We start from the raw sequence: 21,849 nt of genomic DNA, 5'->3' as shown, positions 1-21,849 counted from the left end.
CCGAGAGTCCCTCACTGCTCCTACCCAGCTCTCTGCATAACCCATGCCTGGGCAGGGACTTTGTCCAGAGGATGCTCAGAGCCTGGAGAGAATTACTGCAGAAAGCAGAGTGGGTGAGAAGGCTGGTGAGATGCCAGCTCTGGCGTCAGCAACGCCTGCCTGCAGAGAAATGAAGTGTTCCTTCAGTCTCTTGACGCACAAGCCCTCCCAGGACTGTCTGCCCCCTGCCCCCCCCCCGCCACCCCTCCCCAAACACATACACACTCTGCACCCAGAGGACCTGCTGGCAACAGCTTTCCTGCCTATGCCGATGGTGGCTCAGCTCATGGCCAACCCCACCCCCCGCTGTGAACCCACTGCAGCATTTCCACTGCCACTGGCCAGCAATGGAGGCGGTTCAGAGAGGCAGTTGCCATGTCTCATCCTGCCTGAGGTGCAGACTCCAGAACTCACTGGCCCCAGGAGAAAACGATCCTTTCCCCCTCCACAAGCTGTCACTGGATCCTGCTGCCATCCAGGTGACGTGGCTTGTGCCTCTGTCAAGTGACAGATGGAAAACCAAGGCCTGAGTGAGGACCCTAAGCCTAGCTCAGCCGTCAATATGCTGAGGGACACCGCTTCTCATGAGTCTCAGTTTCCCCCACTGAGGTCAGCTTCCATGAAAGACTTCAGTGTCTGCGCTGTCAACACCTGTGAGGCAATGACCTCTGTCAGGGTGTCTGTTTGTCTAGAGCTACCACTGAGCTCTGTAGGCTTAATGAGGGGACCCTGCCACCTGTCAGTCTTGTTATCAGTACTGGTCAAAGGGCAGGTGAGAGGGGGAAAGTGGGTTTTTGTCAACCAAGTGAGATTCGGGTGTCTGCTGTTGCCTTCTCTTTGACAGACAACTGGAGCTACCCGTACAGCTCAACTGCCCATCTCTCCACAGCTGGAAATCAGGACATGTTGGAAGACCTGTGATAAGTGTTAAACATCCTAGAAAAACATGCTCCAAAAGTCCCTGAGTAAGAGCCAGTGGGACCTAGGTGGAGTGATACACACCTTTAATACCAACACTCAGGAGGCAGAGACAGGTGGATCGCTGTGAGTTCGAGGCCAGCTTGGCCTACAAAGCAAGTCCAGGACAGCCAGGGCTACCCAGAGAAACCCTGTCTTGGAAAAAAAAAACCAAAGCAAAACAAAGAATCAGTGGGGTTTTCTATGATCTACAAGCTTACCTGGTTTCTGGGCCACCCTGGGCACAGGGCTGGAGCAGGCACTCACTGTCATCACTTTCCGGGCCTGTACCACATCCCAATCATGGCTGGTCCTGTCGTTGTGCTGGAAGCCACCTTGTACCTCCCTGGCACAGCTGGATGGCTGCATGATGCCCAGGGCTCTGGATAGCTGTGGTGGCCCTTGGTCGCTTCTGCTCTTGCTAGACACCTCTTCTTCCAGGTCTACAAGCCTCACATCCCCCTGCAGGCCATCTTCGCTGCTGCTTTCCTCAGCTTCAAGAGCCAGGCACCTGTAGCTCCCATCAGGGATCTGGAAGGTGCGAGGGGCAGCCCTCCCATCCCTGGGGCCAAGGGGTGTGGGTGGGAAGTGAGGGCCCAGCATTATGGTCCTCTCCTTGGTAGTTCAAAGAAACAGCCTTCTGGCTCAGGGTGGGTGACCCGTGTGAGTATTGCTCCCCGCTCCTCTCAAGGCCTCCTCGGGTTCTCTGCAGATTCACCTGCTGCTGCTGCTGCTGCTGCTGTACAGGACTGGCATGAGATCCAGCCAAGGTGGGCAGATAAGTCCTTTCTGGGCTGGGTGACGATATAAATTACACTTTCTTCTTATCCTCCTGAGCTCTGCTATGTAGGCCCCTTCAGAACAGTCTATCTGCACAGGAAGAAAACATACAACACACCAGAGAGCTCAGTGCATGTTCTGAACGGGGTCACTGAGACCTGTCCACCTTTGAGTAGCCAGCCTCAAGAGCTGGCTGGGATTTAGGGTAAAGCTCCCACTCCTCCACAGGGAAGTGCTTCCGGAGGCTCAGCCTTGTAGTATGCTATTCACACCCCATCCTTAGGCTACCTGAAACTTATTTACTTAATGTTTCCCTTCAATCCACTTTAAATAACATAACGTCTATTACTTTAGACTTATCTTGAGCAATACTTGCAGGAAAACCACAAGCACATTGTGCCAAGTCGTCCCCTTCTCTGTGCACATTGAATAAATAGCTACTTATTTTTAAAAACACTCATCTGTGCGCCACCTAAAAAGAATTCTTTCAAGTCCCACCAAAGGTACACACACCACAGGAACCATGGGACAGTGGGGTGGGGGTGGGGGTACAAGACTAAGGTACACAGCTGATTACCATGGGTGCTTACACGTGCTGGGCGTGTGTGTTGGTCTCCCCTCAGCCATTTGTAAGATGGCCATTGTAAGCTAGCTTGAGCAGCCCAGATTTGATAATCCCCAAACCTAGGACTTTCTGAGCACCCTCCTGTTGCCACCAGCCCAAATCCCATGCCTGGACTTGGGGACAAAGTCACAGTGAACACGAAAGCACAGTTTTTAAGAAGAAAATCATGTAAAATGGCCTTCAGGCTGGGTATAAGATATGTACGAAACAGAAATTAAATTTAATTTCAAACTTGGCTTCTTATCCCCAAAGCTAACTCAGTATGCATATGCAAGTTTTCCAAAAATCTAAAAAAGTCTAAAATCGGAACCACTTCTGGTCCCAAGCACTTTAAATGAGGGATCAGCTCCAATTTAATTGTGTTAAGGGTTCTATGAGAAAATGCACACAGAAAACTGAGCACACTTTCTGGGCCATCACCTAATCCTTTCATCCTGAAACTATGTATCAGGCCCTTATTCCAGTTCAGACACCTCTGACTAAGGAGCAAGTACTCCTGACATACAGCTCCTCCGGAGGTTTTGATATCTGTTAGGGCAGTGCTTCTCAGCCTTCCTAACGCTGCAACCCTTTAGCACAGGTCCTCATGTTATGGTGACCGCTCCCACCAAAAGTTATTTTGTTGCTACTTTATAACCGCAATTTTGCTACCGTCCTGAATCCTCATGTAAACATTCCTGTTTTCCCATAGTCTTAGGCGACCCCTGTGAAGGGGTTGATCAACAGCCTGGGAACTGCTCTGTTAGGGAGAGCTGTGAATGATAACGAGAGGGGGAAAAAAAGTAATAATAGTAGAATTATTTGTAAATGTTGCGAATGATGAAAACCGGGGGAGGGTGGAAGCTTCCTCTCAGGGCTGAGGGGGAGGAGGAGGGGATGAATGGAGGGTACTCGGGCAGAAGAGCTGACTAGCTTGGCAGATGGAGAGTGGGTGTTAAGAAGGAGGAAGGGACGTGGGGTACCACGCAGGTTCCTGGCTCTGAGGACACATGGCTGCAGGTGTTCGGTGAAAGACGGAGGTGTTGATGTTTAGCTTTCCAGGGGGAGACATGCGGTAGGCAGAACCTTGTGGGGTCCCTGAGAGCTTCAAGAGCCAAGCTCTTGTCCCGCACTGGGGACAAAGTTCAGAAATCATTTGAGGAGGTACAAAGGACACGAACAAGACCTTTTCAGTTAGGCAGGTAGCCCTTAAGGCAGAGCATGCTGCCAGTTATGCTTGGAGGCATCTTTGGAGTGAATGGATTTTGTTGAAAGATTCCATCCTACCAGTGCTTAGCCATGTGAAGATTCAGGTGCTGGCTGCCCCGGGCTGCTGAGAATTTACTGATGCCTACTGGCTTGACAATAGTGGACCAAGTCTGACTACCCTTGGACCTTAGGCCTCTTTCCCAGGTAGGGGCCAAGCATCTCAATGGTAGTGGTCTGAGTTGAGGTGCTAGCCTCTGTCTGGGGCTGTGCCAGGACAGACTAGTAGGCATACCAGGGAGATAAGCGCATTACCAAGCCCTCTGGCAGATCAGAGCCAAGCAGGGGAAAGGCAAACACGCGTCCTGATCAGAGAGCGAACTAAGCACCTTTTAGCCTATACAGCAGGGGCCAGGAAGAAGGGAGCTCCCAGGACTGGGTACCCACTACATCTTGGGTGTTTGCTTAGGCAAACACCACAAGTACCAGACAGATGCTTCCATAAGTCATCCTAGAGGGAAGGAAAATGAGAATCCACTAAGGAAAGTGTCCCAGTTGGGAGTCACACCTAGCTCTGACATCTGGATCATGAGGCTGGATCTCGAACCTGGTAACGGTGGCCTCGGGTCTTCACCCCTCTCCCAGGACCTTGCCTACTTATCAGCAGATGCCAGACTCCTGCCACTGGAGTCTTAAAGGCTTTAGACTCTCATAAAAGGGCCAGCAGCTTTGGCATGAGCCTGGCCAGGTTTCTCCTAGCCTCTGGAGTCAGTTTTCTCCAACACCAGAACACAACTCAGTCTTCCAGTGTTAGAAGGGGCTATAGGATTCTGGCATCACAGATCCACGATTTTCAGTCCTCAGAGCCACCCACCCTTACCCTGTCACAGAACCAGATGGCAGGAGGCAGCAGGAGTGGGTGAAGGGTGGGGGCAGAGCTCTCTGACTCCCTGTGGGGGCCTCGCCTGCTGCATCCCTGCTTCTGTTTTGCTGTATTTGACAGTGGCCACGGTTTCCAGGAAAGAAGAGAGAGGCGGAAAAGTTAACTTTCCGCCACCCACACAAATATTTTTGGCTAGCTTTGTCTTCAGGCTGCCAAGCCAGGAGGGAGGGGTTGGCAGGAGCGCTCCCTTTCAAAGCTCCCTCCCAAGGAGGGAGGATTTCTAACCAAGGCAGGGACTCAGCAGGGGTCCCAGCAGGCCTGTGGCTCTGAAATACTCTTGGGTGCCCCATAGCCACAGGGGCTCATAATCACAATTAGCAGACACTGTCCTGGCCTGAGCCCCTTACCTCTAACTCTCTGGGGGTATGATGGGGGAGGGGGTGGCAGGGAGTATGGTCTAGGGTCGAAGACACAGAAACATGATACCATGTCTAGAGTTTTGGGCAAGAAAGGTTAACAGGGTGGGAACAAAGGCTGTCAGGGTCAGTGCTCTTTGCTACCTTCAGCAGCAGCTATAAACCATGGCTCTGGTGACTGTGAGGATGCTGAGCCCAGGTGGCAGCCCCATCTGCATGGGCAGGAGGAGGCCAGTCCTGCTCAGCAGCGATGGAAAGGGTCCTCCCAAGCTTGAAATCCATTTTCATGCACACACTCTGGCTACAAGCTCTGAGCTCTGGCGGGCAGAGCTATCAGAGGCCACGGACCACACTTTTCCCCAGAGAGAGCTTGGAGCTCAGTTAGGTGGCAAGGCCTAATTGAACCCAGGCACCTAAATGCTTCAGTCTCAGAGCCCAGTTGGGTATCAGATGCTTTGCAGAGCGAGTACCTAACAGGCATCCCAGGCTCTTTCCGCTGCCAGCTTCTGAAAATATAGTCCAGCATCCGTGACCTGGGGGCTCTCATGTCCTTTCTGCTGCTCTCTGCGTAGTGGAAGAAGGGCCCTGGCTTTGAGTTAGATCCTGGTTCAAATTCTCTCTGATCTCCTCTGTCTCTGTTTCTGTTTCTCTCTGCCTCTGTCTCTGTCTCACACACACAGACACAGACACGCAGACAGACAGACAGACAGATAGACAGACAGACAGACAGACAGACAGACAGACACACACACACACACACACACACACACACACACACACACTATTGCTGCTGTAGCTGAGCTGCCTAGCCTAAACCAACCTCCTGTGCTTCCCATGGGCCTTTTAAGGGATCTGTAGACAGAGTGCAAGCTCACTGCATTGCACACTTCTCCCCAGAGGGAGCTTGGAGCTCGGGTTGGGTGGCAAGTCACTTTCAGCGGCTAATCGCTTTCCAGGTTCTGTAGGTGTTTGCAGGCCTGACATTCAGGACCAGTGACTGCCATTCACAGGCTGCATGCTGGAAGACCAGCAGAACCTACCATGTGGTTATCAAGGAAGTGAAGAAGTGAGGGCTTCCAGAGCCACCCAGCAGAGCACATCCCGAGGTATATGACAGTGTCCTGGCATGGGTTCCTTGTCACTCGCCCACAGTCATCACAGGATCTAAACTTCTCTTTTTGCCTTTTTCTTTCTTTTCTTTTTTTTATTTATAACCCCCTACTTCTCCCTCTCTCCTACCTTTCTTTTGACAGAATCTCTAGCTCACACAGGCCTCAAGCTGGATTCTCCTGTCTCTCCCTCCTGTAGCAGCATGTCCTGTTTATATGGGGTTGGGTATTACACCAAAGGCCTTGTACACAAGAGGCGAGCACTCTACCAACTGAGCCACATCTTTGTACCTTTTTTTTTCTTTTAAAATTACTGTAAAAGCAGGGTGTGGGGGGCACACACCTTTAATCCCAGCACTCGGGAGGCAGAGGCAGGCGAATCACTGTGAGTTCGAGACCAGCCTGGTCTAAAAGCAAGTCCAGACAGCCAAGGCTATACAGAGAGACCTTGTCTCAAAAAACGAAAACAAAGCCGGGCGTGGTGGCGCAGGCCTTTAATCCCAGCACTCGGGAGGCAGAGGCAGGTGGATCGCTGAGAGTTCAAGGCCAGCCTGGTCTACAAAGTGAGTCCAGGACGGCCAAGGGTACACAGAGAGACCCTGTCTCGAAAAACCCAAAAAAAAAAAAACCCGAAAACAAACAAAAACTTAAACATTTTTACTTTTGTTGGGTGGTGGTCGTGCACACCTTTAATCCCAGCTCTCTGGAGACAGAAGCAGGCAGATCTCTGAGTTCCAGGACAGCCAGGGCTGCACAGAGAACCTCTGTCTTGAAAACAAACAAACAAAACCATTTTATTTTACTGGTATGAGTGTTTTATCTGCATGTATGTATGTACACAACACTCATGCCTGGTGCCCACAGAAGCGAGAAGGCATTGGATCCCCTATAACTGGAGTTATTGATGGCCGGCACCCACCATGTGGGTGCTGAAAACTGAATTTGGGTCCTTTACAAAGGCAGTAAGAGTACTCTTCACCACTGAGCCATCTCTCCACTGCCCCTGCTCCCTAATTCTCTTTTGGGCATACTCTCACTATAGAGGCCTGGTTAACCTCCAACTCATATCTTCTTCCTTTTCCCAACCCCCATGCCTGAGTGCTGAGATTCTAGGCATGCCTGGATCACAGGGTCTGATTCTATAGGTAAAGGACAAAAATAGACTAAGAGGCAATTAATAACTGGGAAGATAAGACTATCATTACCCAAAATGCTCTTCTCCTTACCTTAACCCCTTCTCCATCTCCAATCTATTCCTGTCTAGCCTATATTAGGTCTGACCCATGGTTCTTGGCTTCCTAAGGGAGATGATCCATCAAGGCCCCATGAAGGCAGGAAGACTGGACCCCTGGGAATAGATATGGACACCCCTGTGGGTTTGGATATAGAGACTGAGTGGGAGAGGCTGAAGTGAAGGGGCCCAGGTTGTGACAGGCCTCAATTGTCAGGACCCTTTCTGCTAACCCTGTAGATGCAATCCTGTAAGACTGCGGCTGAGACTGTTCCGTGGAATGGGCTTAGGGCAGTGCAGTTGGAGCAGGAGACCAGAGACTGGACCGGGGCTGGCACTCAGGCCTCCCTGGAACAGGAATGCTTGGCTCATGGCACAGTGCCAGGCACATAAAAACAATATGGCTGATAAGAGATGATGACTGCGTAGTGTCTGTGTCAGGTGCCATTCCAGATACTTCACTCATCTGACCCTTTTCAGGAGATGGGGAGTGCTATTATTAGCCCCATTCCATAGATAAGGAAGTTGAGCTTCTGTGAGCTGCCAAGTTCACACAGCCAGCAAGTGGCTAAGTCAACGTTCCGATCCCCGAAAGTCTCGCTCTAGACATCACAGCTCATCCATAAGGCTGCACTCCCTCAGTGGTGTAAATACTGAATGAGCTGATGGATGAAGGAAGGAGACAGAGACGTCTGCTACATCACTTGGCACACTGTAGTCCCTTAACGCATGAATGTGAGGTAACCAAGGGATTAAGTGCTTATGTAGCTGATGGTAAAAATGGGTTTGCCAGGAAAGGGGTTTCTCAGAATCTGCCCAGCCCACTCTTACCTGGCAGTACCCTCAACGTCCCAGTGGATAAAGGACAGTGTCTGGCCTGTTCAGAGCCGAGGTCTCCTTGCCATTAAGCAGAGGGCCTGTGATTTCCTCAAGCATCTGAGCTGAGAGGATGCTCCATCTGCCTCTCTCCTGGAGCAAGGATGGGTACCAAGGCAGGACCATCAAATCAGGAATCCCATGATGTTCTTACAACCTCCAGAGTGACGGTGGCACTTGCCATTGCTTTGTTCTGCCTTCTTGGAGAAGTGACTTCCTTTCCCTGGGCCTTAACTTCTCATGCTGAGAAAGGTCTTGAGCAGTGTGGTTGGTGGAGCAGAAGCAGTGGGGTGATACTGCATGGGCCCCCCCCCCACCATTGAACATCCCCTGACCCAGTGTCTTTGGGGGCTGGAGTGTGACTACCCATTTCTCAACCCTCCTCCTAGGCCCTGAAGAAAAGACGAGGATTCTGGCCTCATCCATCTCTGTTCCATCAGCCATGTCAAGAGACCCAACTTGCTATGACCTTTCCCTCTTCCTTGACTCCCTCTTCCCTCCCTCCATTTCCATCTGTCCCTGGGGGTGAAGGAGACTGAGTTGGCTGAGCATGATGTGAGGCTAAAGGCCTCAGAAGCATCAGGGAATCCCTGACATGAGAGGGCAGGGAGGAACCAGGGGTCTTCAGGAAGGTGCGTGCTAGCCACGCCTCAGGATTGCAGATAACCTTGGATGAGTCACAGTTGCCTCTCTGAACCCCTGGCGCCATCTTGGCAGAGCAGAGTGCCAGTCATTCATTTCTCTGTTCTTTCACGCCGCACACACTCACGAATGCCTGCTATTTTCAGCACTGGTGGCACACAGTGAACGAGAGAGAAAGAAACCCTGCCCACGCGGAGCTCACAGGTTGGCTGGGATGGACAGATAATAAATAAATAAATAAGTAGGCAAGTCAGATGGTGCTAAATGGGATGGAAACATAATTAAGCAGGAAAGGGGGCCAGGGAGGGTTTGTCTAGCGTCGAGATAGAGCAAGCAGAGAGAAACCTCCACAGATGCTATTCCGGGGTTTGGGCGGCATATGTATTTCAAGTTCGAGATGGTGTTAGATTTTCATATGCAATTATTTTTAAAAAGCATAGAAATCAACATTGAATGGCAAAAGCCCTGGGAGGTGCGGTTCTTGAGCTAATGTTCTGATGACTCGGTTACTCCTCATTTTAGAACCTGCTCACCCCCACTATGACTACGTCTACCGTTTAGGACAGAATTTTTTTTTTCAATCTGTATCTAAACCTTTGATTTCACATATCAGTATTACTTCATTTGAGAGCACTGTGTTTCAAGGTTATAATATTGATAGGCCGCCGCCGCCGCCTCCTCCTCCTCCTGGAAAAACAGATACTTTGCAATGGGTCTGGGAATAATGGTGGTAGTGGTTTTGGATAGTCCTTGGAAGGATTAAATAAGGCAGTCCATGAAAGAGATCACTAAGGTGCAGCTATCACCACGTAATTATTATTTTGTAAGAGGATGCCTAAGGATGTAATAAGAACCAGAGCTGCCATCTGCTGAGCACTACTCTGCTCAGGGCCTGTCCTGGCCACTGTGTCCACTATGGACCTTATTCATATCTGACACTTTGAGGCCAGCACCTGCTACTCCTCCAAGCACTTGTTACACCTCCAAGTACCCGCTACTCTTCTCAGCACCTGCTACTCCTCCAACTCTTTCTTACCAGTTGGAAGAAGAAAGCAGAGACCCACAAAAGAGGAGACTCTGCCTATGGTCCAAGAGCAGGGCAATGGCCAAGCTGGGACCTGACAGGTATTGGGCATTGAAATAGTCATTCGGTTTCTCTGAGGACTCCAAGAGGGCAAGGATGTGTCATACAACATGAAGAGTCACCATTCTGGTCCTGGCTTAACTACAGCCCTCCACTCTGGTCTTCAGTGACCCCTGAGCTTGAGCCCCAAAGCCCATTTTCAGCTCTGGATTTGCCTGTGACGCGGGGCATTCAGGGACCTAGGTGCCAAGCCTATCCTAAATGGACTTGCCAATCCAGGCTGCACCAAATCAGATCAGTGTCCTGCACGTCACACCTATTTCTGCCTTGCTGGGTTGACAAGTACACAGGCCAAAGAACCAGCTCTGACAAAACTGGAGAGACTGAAGTCACGGCTATAAATACAGGGCTATTGCTGGCCAAATTAGACCAGCCTGGAAAGCCACAAGTCCCCCTCCTGGCCACAAAAGGAGGTGGGGACCAAGAAGGGGAGGAACTTCCCCAAGGCCTTGTGACTCTTCTTCCTGGCCATCCTTGGTCCACCCCGGAGAATGAACAACACAGGTCCAGATTGAACAAAAGCAGTGTGGCATGATTTCAATTTGCAAACAAAGCTAAAAATTCAGAGCATTCCTGTCCATCTCTTTCCTACCCAGGGGCCCCTCTTCACCCAGAGGTTTTGTCAGCACGGAGGAAATCCAGGCATATATACTTCACAGCCAAATGTACGCTTCTCTGTTTTTTTTTTTCTGGGAGAGAGAGAGAGAGAGAGAAAGAGAGAGAGAGAGAGGGGCATACAGAGAGAGACAGAGACACAGAGAGACAGAGACAGACAGAGACAGAGAGACAGAGACAGAAAGAGAGAGAGAGAAAGAGAGAGACAGAGAGAGATACACAGAGAGAGAGAGACAGAGACAGAGACAGAGAGACAGACAGACAGAGACAGAGAGAGACAGAGACAGATAGACAGACAGACAGAGACAGAGAGAGACAGAGACAGATAGACAGACAGAGAGACAGAGACAGAAAGAGACAGAGAGAGAGAGAGAGAGACAGAGAGAGGTGGGGAGGATGCTGCATTGGCCAGAGGAAAACATCACGTATCCTGGTCTATACTCTCTATTTTATTCCTTTGAGACAGGGTCTCTTTTTTAACTTGGCACTAGGCTGATGGCCAACAAACCCCAGTGATCCTCCTGTCTCTGCCCCCCACAGCACTGGGGTTACTGGCACAGCCACACTCAGCTTTTTATATGGGAGCTGGGATCCGAACTCAGATCTTCACGCTTATGCAGCAAGTTCTTACCTAGCAACCCATCTCTCCAGGCAGAATGCACACATCCCCCGGCCACCTCTATAGCCTTAGGGAGGATAATTGCTAGCTTGCCATGGACTGTGGTGGAAGTGGTTACAACATGGAAATGGGAAGATGTTACAAACCAAGATCTTCTCCCCACCCCTGCCCCCCCCACAGCGCCCACTGTTCAACACTGACCACCCCAGAACTGGTCAAAGCCACAACCAGCAAATTACACTCCGCTACATTCCCTCAATTGTGGTGAGAAACCACACCTGCGCCATGACCACTGCGAGAGCTGCCTGGGCATATGCCCTGAGCACATGCCTCCAAGAAGAGGTTGCGCTTTGTTTCCCAGCTTGCCCATACGTTAGAACCACCTGAGAAGGCTTCGCGTATTACACAGCCCTGCCTGAAGCCCTGAAGGATGACATATGTGTCTGAGTAGGACTGAGGCATCTGCAAGCTTTTGTCTTTCCTAGGAGGGATTGGGAATACTGCTCTTTGCAAGCGCTCAGTAGCTGTTCCCAGACAACAGTGGAAAGGGAGCTGGGCAGACCCCTATCCGTGTCTCGCTTAATAATTCATGGGGTTCCGTGAAAAGTGTGTGTGAAGGCTAGTGAGTCCTGTGTGTTGGCTCACAACCCTCGGAGCTGAAAGTGCACAGGAACCTGGGAGGCAGAATGTCCTCTGCCTTCTCTTTTGCAACCCAGCCACTTACAAATGTCCCCAAGCAGATGGGCTACAGGCTTATCAACTCCCAGGAGGCCTCACTTCATGTGGTACCCAGCTGGCCAGCCAGGGAGATGGAAGGCTCTCAGAAGCCTCCCTTCCTCCCCAAGCTGCCTCTTCCTAACTTAAAGGCCAAAGGGTCACAGAAGGGGCTCCTCCTGGGAGGCATGAAGCTTCAGGCTCAGGAGATTGGAAATAGAGACATCAGGGTGCAGTTTATGCCAGAGGCGCATGGCCTCATTCCAGCCTCCTCTCGGACAAGCAACAGCTAATGATAAGAATGATCATGATTCAGTTGAATACTACTGGTTTCTTCCTGTGACCCTGAGATGCCACCGTAAGCCCTTGCAAGGCAATAGAATATAGACCTGTGCTAACCAATAGCCGTGTACCCTGCCAAGTAGTTGAAATGTGGCACAGAGTGACACACACTCTAAGCAAAGAGTACAGATCATTCTTCAAGATGATACAGCCACCACCACCACCAGAACTCCAAACTCCAAAAGAAAACATCTCAGCATAATCCCACTCTGTTTGTAAGTAAGTAGTACATTATTACAGTTAATCTCACCAGTGTCTTTCTTCCAGCAGCGTTGTTTGTTTGTTTTTCAGTGTGGCTGCAGACATTTTAAAATTACACATGTGGCTCCTGTGATCAGCCCTCGCCTGAGTCTGGGAAAGGTATGCCATCTACTGCCGCGCCCTTGAACTTCAGGGATCTGAGGTGTCGCTGAGCCTCTTAGCCTCAATTTGACCAGCTGTAAAATAGGGCCAAGGACAGTGCCTCCTGGGCACTGTTGTGGGGTTGAAATGAGGTGACTGAGGAGGAGCACTCTGTACCATGGCCTGGCTCAGGAAGGGCTCTGGTTACTGGTCCCCACACTGGAGCCATGTCAGCTTTCCTCACTATTTATTTATTCATTCTGCATAGTTTGTTTCTTTGGAGTTGGGGGAGATAATTTGTTCTTTTTCTCTTTTATTTTTTTTTCTTTGAGACAAGGGGTTTGTTACATAGCCAAGACTAGCCTTCAAAACACTATGTAGCCCAGGCTAGCCACCACCTATTCTCTCTCTGTCTCTGTCTCTGTCTCTGTCTCTGTCTCTGTCTCTGTCTCTGTCTCTGTCTCTGTCTCTGTCTGTCTGTCTTTCATTTTGTTTTTGACAGCCTTTCTATGTAGCCTTGGCTGTTTTGAAGCTGGCCATGTAGACCAGGCTACCTTGTGCTTATCCTCTTGCCTCCATGCCCAGTGTACCAGGATCACGGGCATGTGCCACCATGCCAGCTCTCCAGCACACAGACTGTATACCAAGCTTGCTAAAAGGACTGAGAGTCAAACAAGGATTCTCCTGGGTTTGAGATTGAGGTTAGGAGGGCAGAAGGGGATGAGCTAGGAAATGGAGGAACATTCCAGACAACTTCAGAAAATACAAAGTGCTCTGTAGGGGACAAGGCAGAGGGAGATTGTCACGTTCTCCTTTTGTGTAGCAGCTGTCGAATATCTTGACCTACTGTAATGGATGACATCTCCAGGGCCTAAGTAACTGCACATGAACATATCCCAAGACGTGCCAGGAGCTGTGGTGAAGGGCGTGCAGGCTCCTCCAGGAAGCCTTCTCTGACAGGGACATTTTCAGTCCATCGCTGCCCTGACAGGTTGGGGACAGGTTGGGGACATATAGAAGGCCAGGACTGGAAACCTAATTGAGGCAGAACTATGATCTACCCCTCCTATGAGTCCACTAATTTCAGACAAGATGAGATGCATTCATGGCATCCTTGTTTGCCTCAGTTTACCCCTCCACTAAGTGAGAGGGTTGCTCCAGATGCTCTCCAAGGGCTCCCCCAATTCTGGTAGGTCTGTGGCTCTCTGCTTAAGGCACCATGTCCTGTAAAGAATGAGGTAGGGTTGGCAATGAGGCTGAACAGCACGCAGCGCCCAGAGCAGATAGGGTATGTCCAGGTCTCCCCTGAGGGACCTGCATCTTTTGCGCTTAGCATGGAAACAGCAGTATTGTAGGGACACTAATTTGGGAGTCAAATGTTGGCCCTGATGGAGCTAAACTCTCTGTGATTTCTGGAGTCGTTTATATGTGTTTTTAATTGTACTTACTTCTTTTTATGTGAATGGGTGCTTTGCCTGTATATGTATGTCTAGGAACCACAGTCCATGCCTGGTACCCACAGAGGTCAGAAGAGGATATTATCAGATCACTGGAACTGAAGCTACAGATGGCTGTGAGCCATATGGTTGCTGGGAATTGAACCCAAGCCCTCTGGAAGAGCAGCCAGTGCTCTTAACCCCTGAGCCATCTCTCCAGCCCATCTCCCTGATTTCTGAATCCCCTTTCCCAGGGCCCCAAGCTTCAGCTGGTACATCTGAAGTGTCAGGACGTGTTTCCTCCAAAGCCAGTAGTACATTCTTAATCTTAAAACCCTTTCCCTATAGAACTGAGTGAGCCCTCTCTTGTGGTAGCTCAGACCTCTGCCACTGTCACTGATCTCTGCCCTCTGAGGACGCCCAGCTTCCCTGTGCAGCTAACCTTCATCCAGACCTTGTAAGAACACACAGACCCTTTCCCACGCTGCCCACCTTCCCTGCTGTGAGCCCACTCTATCATGCCTCAGCAGTGAAAAACCAGACCCATAAGGAATGTGGCAAGCTCACGCCTCGCCATTCTAGGCATCCTACCTACATCAATAAAGAGGAACATTAGGCCAGTGTGCTGGTGTTTTTCTTTCAACAGCTTCTAGATAGTACGCTCACAGTCCACAAAGATCTCACTGTAACCTGTTTATACCACGTGTCCTACATTCCATACCTGCCCAGTTGTCACTCTTGGGCCAATAGACAAAATTATAAATATTTTGTTTTGTTTGCACCCCACTCATACACACACACACACACACACACACACACACACACACACACACACACACACACACACGTGAATGTACTCTTAGAGTCAGGGTATACCCAAGACCTAAGCCTATTTTTTTTTTAAAGAGATAATGGCCTCCCCCGTCCCATCATATATGCAGGCTAACATAAAGTAATATAGAAGGGAACTACGATAGCTGCCCAAAGCTGTTACTAAGGAAGCTGGAGACACACTTGCTGAAGCAGTGGCTGGGTGGGTGGCAGAGAGAGGTGTCGCCTCAGGGGGCATGGAAGATGCTCAAGGATCAGGAACACACCGACCCAGCCTGTCGATGCTTCTGTTCTTCATCACAGCCTGAGACAGAGAGAGAGAGAGAGAGAGAGAGAGAGAGAGAGAGAGAGAGAGAGGGAGGGAGGGAGGGAGGGGGAGAGGGAGAGGGAGAGGGAGGGAGAGGGAGAGAGAGAGAGAGAGAGAGAGAGAGAGAGAGAGAGAGAGAGAGAGAGAGAGAGAAACCCAGGCTGCTTCTTCTACTCTGGGCCTGAAAAGGAACCAACTCCTATTGAGGCTCCCCTGGGCCGGGCCATGCTTGAGATGCAGAGCCCAGCCCCATCCTTGGGGCCATGGTAGGACCTTAGTGGCTCAGACATGGTTGGGGAGCTGACAGCTAAAGCTCTGCCTCCAGCAAGCTGCTCTTCCTCTCTAAGACTCGACTTCTCCATATGCAAGTCAGGGCTAAAGACAGTGCCTATCTTAAGTACTTAGAACAGAGCCTGCCTCCATACATGGCAAGAGTTGCTAACATTGCAGTGAGGGCAGAGGAAAGGCAGGTTGACCCCAGCACATGCCTTCCAGCTTGGAGCTTCCTGCTCTATTTCTCTCACCACCCACCCCCACCCCACCGTGTGTGTGTGTGTGTGTGTGTGTGTGTGTGTGTGTGTGTGTGTGTTTTATGTGCATATCTGTTTGCATGTCCCTATGCCTCTGTGTGCCTTTATGCTGACATGTAGCTGTGTGCTTGTTTCTGTGTGTGAGGGCCATGACCACTGATGTATAGATTTCTTTGTATGCTCATTTGCTCATGTACACATGGTGAGGGTGGCCCAGGAGGCTGCTCAGCCAGACCAAACAACCCTGGCTTCACGCTCTAGGCTTTCTCCTGACTATGCCTTCCTCTGCTTTTCCGGTTCTTTTAACCCCTTCCTGCTTCCAGTGGAGCTCAGAGGCAGCGGGGTGGGGGTGGGGGGGGTAGGAACTCCTGTTTCCTTCTTTCCTGCACTCCTCCCATCCCTGTCCACACCAGCTCTCTCCTCAAATCCTCAGTTTCCCAAGTGTGCCCCACTTAGTATTCTTCAAGTGTGACGCCATCCCCACTGTCCCTGACCCACCACTGACTACATGCATCCTGTGAGTCTGGACTGAGCTATTTCCAATACCTATTTTGGGCACTGCTCATGGTAAAATCTAAGATGAACCCTGGAGCATGGTACCTGAACCTTCTGGCCAGTGAGCCAGCTGATCCTGTGGGCTGGAACAGAGCAGGAGGGGACTGTGGGAGGGGATTCATCTGAGAGGCAAGGCCTCCAGGCCTCCATCATCATCCAAATTCTTACTGTGTACCAGGAGAAAGAGCTGATGGAGTCCTGTAGCCACCATGAGGTGGACGCTCTCTCTGCATCTGTCTCATATGAGGGGATGAGACCTAGCAAAGTCCAGCAACCTGTTTGGAGTCACAGAGCCACAGGCTGGGACCAGATTCCAGCCTGGGGAAGAACTGGTGCTGGTCTGACACCTCGGGGCACCAATATTCAGTGTCTTGATGTCTTCTCTGTCACAGGGTCGGCAGAGTTATAGAACTCTTAGCGCCCACTGTGGTGTGTACATGGCCACCTGTCCTGCTTACTGTGTCACTTTCTGATGACCCATCTTACAGATCAGGAAAATAAAGCCCAGAAACTCACAGAGACCTAGAGAGCCCTGCAGCGGCTGCAGGAATTGCCTATTACAGGCTGGCTGCATAGCTTTATCCTTTGTTTGTTTCTTGGTTTTTTAACACAACTGCAGCCCTCGGTTTCTCCTTGCCCAAGATTGAAATTGTCACTAGTAGCTTGTTCCAGCACTACAGATGAACCACTTTATCCAATCCTACTCTGCGTCTAACAAACTCAGAAGAAAGGACTCAAGGAAACTGAAGGAGATGGTAAGCCAGGGCATAGCTGCAGCGGGGAGCTCAGTGGAGTGCTAATCCTATGCCTCCGTCACTGATGCTGGAACAGAAGTAGGTCTGTTCTCCAAATGGGGCCATTTCTTTGGGGGAAAAGCTGGTCTTGCAGCTCACGTCCTACCAACTAAGCAGAGTCTCAGGCAAGCTGATCCCCCTAACTCCCAGGGGCAGCCCAGGGAGGTCTATTTGGCCCTGGCAGTGAAGTAGCTGTGACAGTGGAGTCGTTGTGACTGTTCAGCAGGCCTCACAAGGCCACTGAAGGCCCATTAGAAGTGCTCAGGCAGGAACTGTGGCCCTGACCCTGGCCAGATGCTTCCTCGGAGTCCGAAACAGCTACCACCAGCCCCACAGAAGCCTGGGCCTGCAGACTGTGGAAGGCTTCACATGACCACCCTGCATCCACACTATGCGTGGGGGAGGGGGCACCCTTCTAGAGGATCAAGAACATTCATGAAGTGGGTTGCTGCCTGTCACAGGGTATTCCATTCAACCAAAGATGACGACGACGATGATTCCTTGGGTTAGAGGATGTAAGGAGATTGTTCACGGTCACACAACATATTAGTGGTAAGTTCATAGTGAACCCAGCCTTCAGCTCCTTCCTCCACACACTGCCTCCTCAAGAATGGGTCATGAATTCCTCCTCCCTACCCAAGGATGTTCTCCATCACTGTGTGCCAGAGGTCAGTCCATGCCCTCTGCTCAGAACAGATGAGACAAGAAAGAATGGGCCCAGAAACGGCGATGCTACAACAGAGCAGAATAGGGCTTTCCCAAGAGCTTGGGTTAGGAAGATGCCCCGTGAAGCTCCGTGAATAAGCAATGACCAAGCTACAACAGCAGCCATAGTGAACTCATGGAGGAGGGGCATGTCCTCAAGGATGCCATCTTAGACCAGCTCAGCCAGGAGAAGTGACCCGAATGCTGCTAAGACTCCCCTCACAAACCCAGCAAGTCCTCACCCCCATCCCTAGCAGCACTGGCCTCCCCTGGGGTCAGTCCTGGCTCAGCATATAAATCATAGCCAAGTGTCTGGAAGTTCGGGGTGAATGGCAGGAAAGGCGTGAGCCAAGGTGGCAGCCTCTGGGACAGCTCCACCCGACCCTATCAGCAATTCAAAGGAAGGCTGAGGCCGGAGGAAGCACTTAAAATGCCACTCATGGGTCATTCTTCTTCCCAAGGCTGCTGCCTTTGACCTCAGACACCAAACCCACCTTAAGAATAAGCTGGTCTTTCCCCCTGTGTCCCGCTGGCCCATGTACTCCCAAACATCACCCACCTCACACACACAGAGTAGCAACTGGTCTTTCCACTCTGAACTCATGCAATTTGCAGTCCTGCTGATTTGTGGGACCAAAAGACAGTCTCCACAGGAGATAACATCTGGCTCTCAACAGCTGGAACTACACTCTTTTTGTATGTGTAAGATGGGGTCTCATGTATCCCATACTGGCCTCAAATGATACATAGTAGAGGATGACCTGCACCTCCTGGCTACTGGGGTTACAGGCATGCACCAATCACTCCTGGTTTATGCAGCAATAAGGATCAAACCCAGGGCACTCTGCTAACTTTGCTGCATAACCATCCCCAGAACCAACAACAGTCTTGAGAGCAGTTTCCATGCGAGACGCATTAAAAAAGGCTACTGCCCAAAGGCACAGGACCTAAAGGGTTTTCTACAGAGTCCCAGTTGTCGTTCATTTAGAAGAGTAAATCTCCTCACAGCTCCGAGATGCCATTTGTACATTTTTCCCCAGTGTAAGACTAATGCACACCTCTTGTTAAGATGAAAAGCAGCGGTGTGCAGGGCACTGTGACGTGAGCTGCCAATAGTACGTATGCTGGGCTTTGGAAGCACAACCCTGGCCCAACCATGTCATTGTAGGAAAGAAGACTGAGGCCAGGTGATGGGCAGGCCCTGTGCAGCAAACCCTGGCAGGGTCACCACCCGAATAAGAAGTCCTCATTCCCCACCCCCCACCCCACCCCCTACCCCACCCCCACCCCCACCCCCAAGGCTCATTCTTCAGGAAGTAATTGGCCTTGGACTCAGGTTACCTGGCCCCCAGAAATGATCCCACTGGCTAAAGACTGGAGAAGGGAGGCTCCATCTTTCCCCAAGCCTAAGTCCTCATCCCAATCAACCCATGCCCTCTGCCTGAGTCTGGACAGGCCCAGCCCTAGTTCCCCTGATAGCCAGGAACAAGCTGTCTCAAGGCTCACACTTGGTTCCCTTACCTTTCAGGCTATGGTGACAAAGCCAGGCTTCTAAAGGTGAAGTACCACTATGAAGAACAGAAAACAGAGGGGGAAAGGGGGCTGCTATTACCCTCCCCTGTCTTCTGATGTTTCATCGGGAACACGGGAAGAAGTCCTCCAAGTAACAGAAGATTGAAAGCGGCTGCATAATAGAGGGCTGTGGGCAGGAAGGAGCCTAGTACCGTGAGGACCTCCACTGGGCCGGGAGGGAGGCTATGTGTGAGTCCTGTGAGTCAACACACTCCAACTTAGAGATGGCACAGACCCATTCAGGCATGCATGTACAGGGACACACACAGAGAACCTTGATGTCTTCTTAACACTCTGATGAGCCCCAACACACACACACACACACACACACACACACACTTTCCTGCATAGCCCTTCACCTACTCTGGCGCATGCTGCAGGCGGTGTCCTTGTCCCGCTGCCTGGGAGGCACATGTGGTTTTAGTTAGCAGCAGCAGCAGAGCGGGCATTTCCGTCCCAGACAGTGGGACCCTGCCAGGGGCCCGACTTCATAGGAGCCCACAAGAAGGGCCACCTCAGCTTCCACTCCCCACTGGACATCCCAGGGACCTTTCTCCTCTGGAAAATTCTACAGTCCTTTCCCACTGTCACCACCCGCCCCCCCCCTCACCTGGAACTGGACTCTGCACACACTGGAGAGGAAGCAGGCTGTGCCCAGCCTCTGTCCGCAGCAGCTTGCTGCCCACCGCCTGCCCGTCTGCCTCCTCTCTCCGCTGTCTCTAGCAGGCTGAACGGGATGGGAGGAGGGCAGGGTGTCAGGGGGCGGGCGGGAGGGAGGGGAGGGGGGGCGTGTGGAAATGAAACTTTAATAACAGAGCCCCTTTTGTTTCCGAGCATATGGGATATTTCATACATACTGAAGACATTAGCCGTCTATATTTTTAAGGGCTCGGGCGAAGGGATGAATAAATACAACCCATGTTCTACTCAACAAACACACACATGCGGAGTGCTGCCTTCTGGAGCATTTCAAACCCCAGAGAAGCGGCCCCAGTGACACCAGACACTTCAGAATAAACATGTTTCCAAGCCCCCCTCTTGAAGCCACCTGAGGCCTTGGGGCTCTTTTTCCCCTGCACCACCTACCCTGGAGCCTCCACATCTTCTACCCTATTTGGGAGGTGAGTCCCAGGAACTCAGTCCCATCCTGTCCCCCTTTCTCAGGAGCCCCCTCCCAAGCCCCAAGACAGATCTCAAGTGTCAGAGTTCCAAAAGAATGTGGACATCTCTCCCTTCCTCACTGTACAAACAGGGGCCAAGGCCCAGAAATAGGCAAGGACTTGCCTGAAGTCACACAGCAAACACATCAGGATCCAAAGGGCCAAAGGGCAGTGCTGCTTCCTTCAACAGACGGGATGCCTTATTTCCTCACCTCAGGGGTAAAGATGGGGAGACCCCAGGGCCGGGAGGCAGGGCCAGCGTGTGGACTGGGAGTGTACCCGCCTCTTTTTCCCACTGGAACACTGCTCTGAACACAGTACCCCCCCATTCTGGGCACTTGTCCAAGGACACCCGTCAGCACTGCTAGGAACAGGGCCCCGCCCCAGGAAATCCCCTTCAGGCCGGCAGATCCCAACAGGCCTGGAGGCTTCAGGTGCGAGAAAGTCTCCTTCGGTGGCAGCCCAGCTCCCACTCCTCAGGTGCCCTCTTTCTGTCCTCCAGGAAGAGAAATGGGCCCCCCAAGAGGGCCAGGCTTTGGAGAAGGTAAAGCAAGGTGGTGGCAGGCCAGAAAGTAGGAGCCTGACCTTACGCCTGAGCTTGCTGAGTGACCGTGCGACTGAATAGGCCTTCAGCTCCCTTCAGGTAAAGCCTTGCACGGCATCACACAAGGATCCCACGGGGCTCAGTCACCTCCATTGCTGTTGGAGCCCAGTCTCTCCTTGCCAGCTGTCTACTCATCCATTTATCTAAGTAATTAGCATAGGGCAGGACACTAAGAGCCCATAATGAACATACGTAATTATGGAAGGTTGCCTGGATCCCTGACTCTGCAGGAGTCATGGACACCTGGTGCAGAGGTCTCAGCTTCCATCTGCTCAGAGACCTTTCAAAGATACGCCTTGCAGGAGAGAGTGGACCACTCGTCTCTGTTGGTAGTCACTAGGGCTCAGGCGTTCTGCTTCTTCCCTCGGTCACATGGGTGGTCAGTCCAAGCCTGGACCTCCAGCCAGGGTCTCCTAACTCCAGACCTGGCTACTGTGACCCTAATGTCACTTACACATCACTTGTCCCCAGATCTGGCCCTGAGATGGCAGAACCATCACCAGTCCACTAAGCATCTCTTCATTTAAGGAAGTCTATTGTGGGCCTACCCTACCTGTCATTAGGCAGCACCTCTAAGGTGTCTGTGGAAAAAGGACAGTGGCCTGAGAGCAGGAGATCTGACGTTTTAACCCTCATCCTGGCATCAATAACCTTCAAGAATCCCTCTAAGGACATTTTTTTCCCATTATGGATGAAGTAGACAAAACCATCTCACTGAGTGACAAAGATCATACGAGAAAGGATTTGAAAGGGACTCTCACCAACGTGGTGATTTCCCTCTCTGGAATTTCATGCTGTGCCTGGATCCTGGCATTAAATTCTTGTCTGGGTTCCAA

The 21,849-nt window shown here is 51.2% G+C and overlaps 1 protein-coding gene across 3 annotated transcripts in view; it reads right to left on the bottom strand.

Annotated features, from left to right (window-relative positions):
- The window catches only part of SYNPO (synaptopodin), a 57,153-nt gene extending 36,478 nt beyond the window's left edge, over positions 1–20,675 (bottom strand). Inside the window, exons 1-3 of one of the 3 annotated variants that reach the window (XM_084779952.1) lie at positions 20,534–20,675; positions 19,860–19,976; positions 1,218–1,866 (exon numbers count right to left, since the gene is read on the bottom strand). In XM_084779952.1, coding sequence (XP_084636078.1) covers positions 1,218–1,599 — 382 coding nt within the window. In that variant the 5' untranslated portion in view covers positions 1,600–1,866; positions 19,860–19,976; positions 20,534–20,675. Of the gene's footprint in view, positions 1–1,217; positions 1,867–19,859; positions 19,977–20,529 lie in introns of all 3 variants that reach the window. The other 2 variants (XM_084779954.1, XM_084779953.1) reach the window with 2 other exon arrangements.
- Positions 20,676–21,849: the final 1,174 nt, after the last annotated feature.

The sequence above is a fragment of the Acomys minous genome, assembly GCF_964271855.1.
Source record: "Acomys minous genome assembly, chromosome: 4".
In the NCBI taxonomy this organism is placed as follows: domain Eukaryota; kingdom Metazoa; phylum Chordata; class Mammalia; order Rodentia; family Muridae; genus Acomys; species Acomys minous.
Note: the sequence above shows the minus strand (reverse complement) of the source record. Positions and strands in the feature narration are given on the sequence as shown.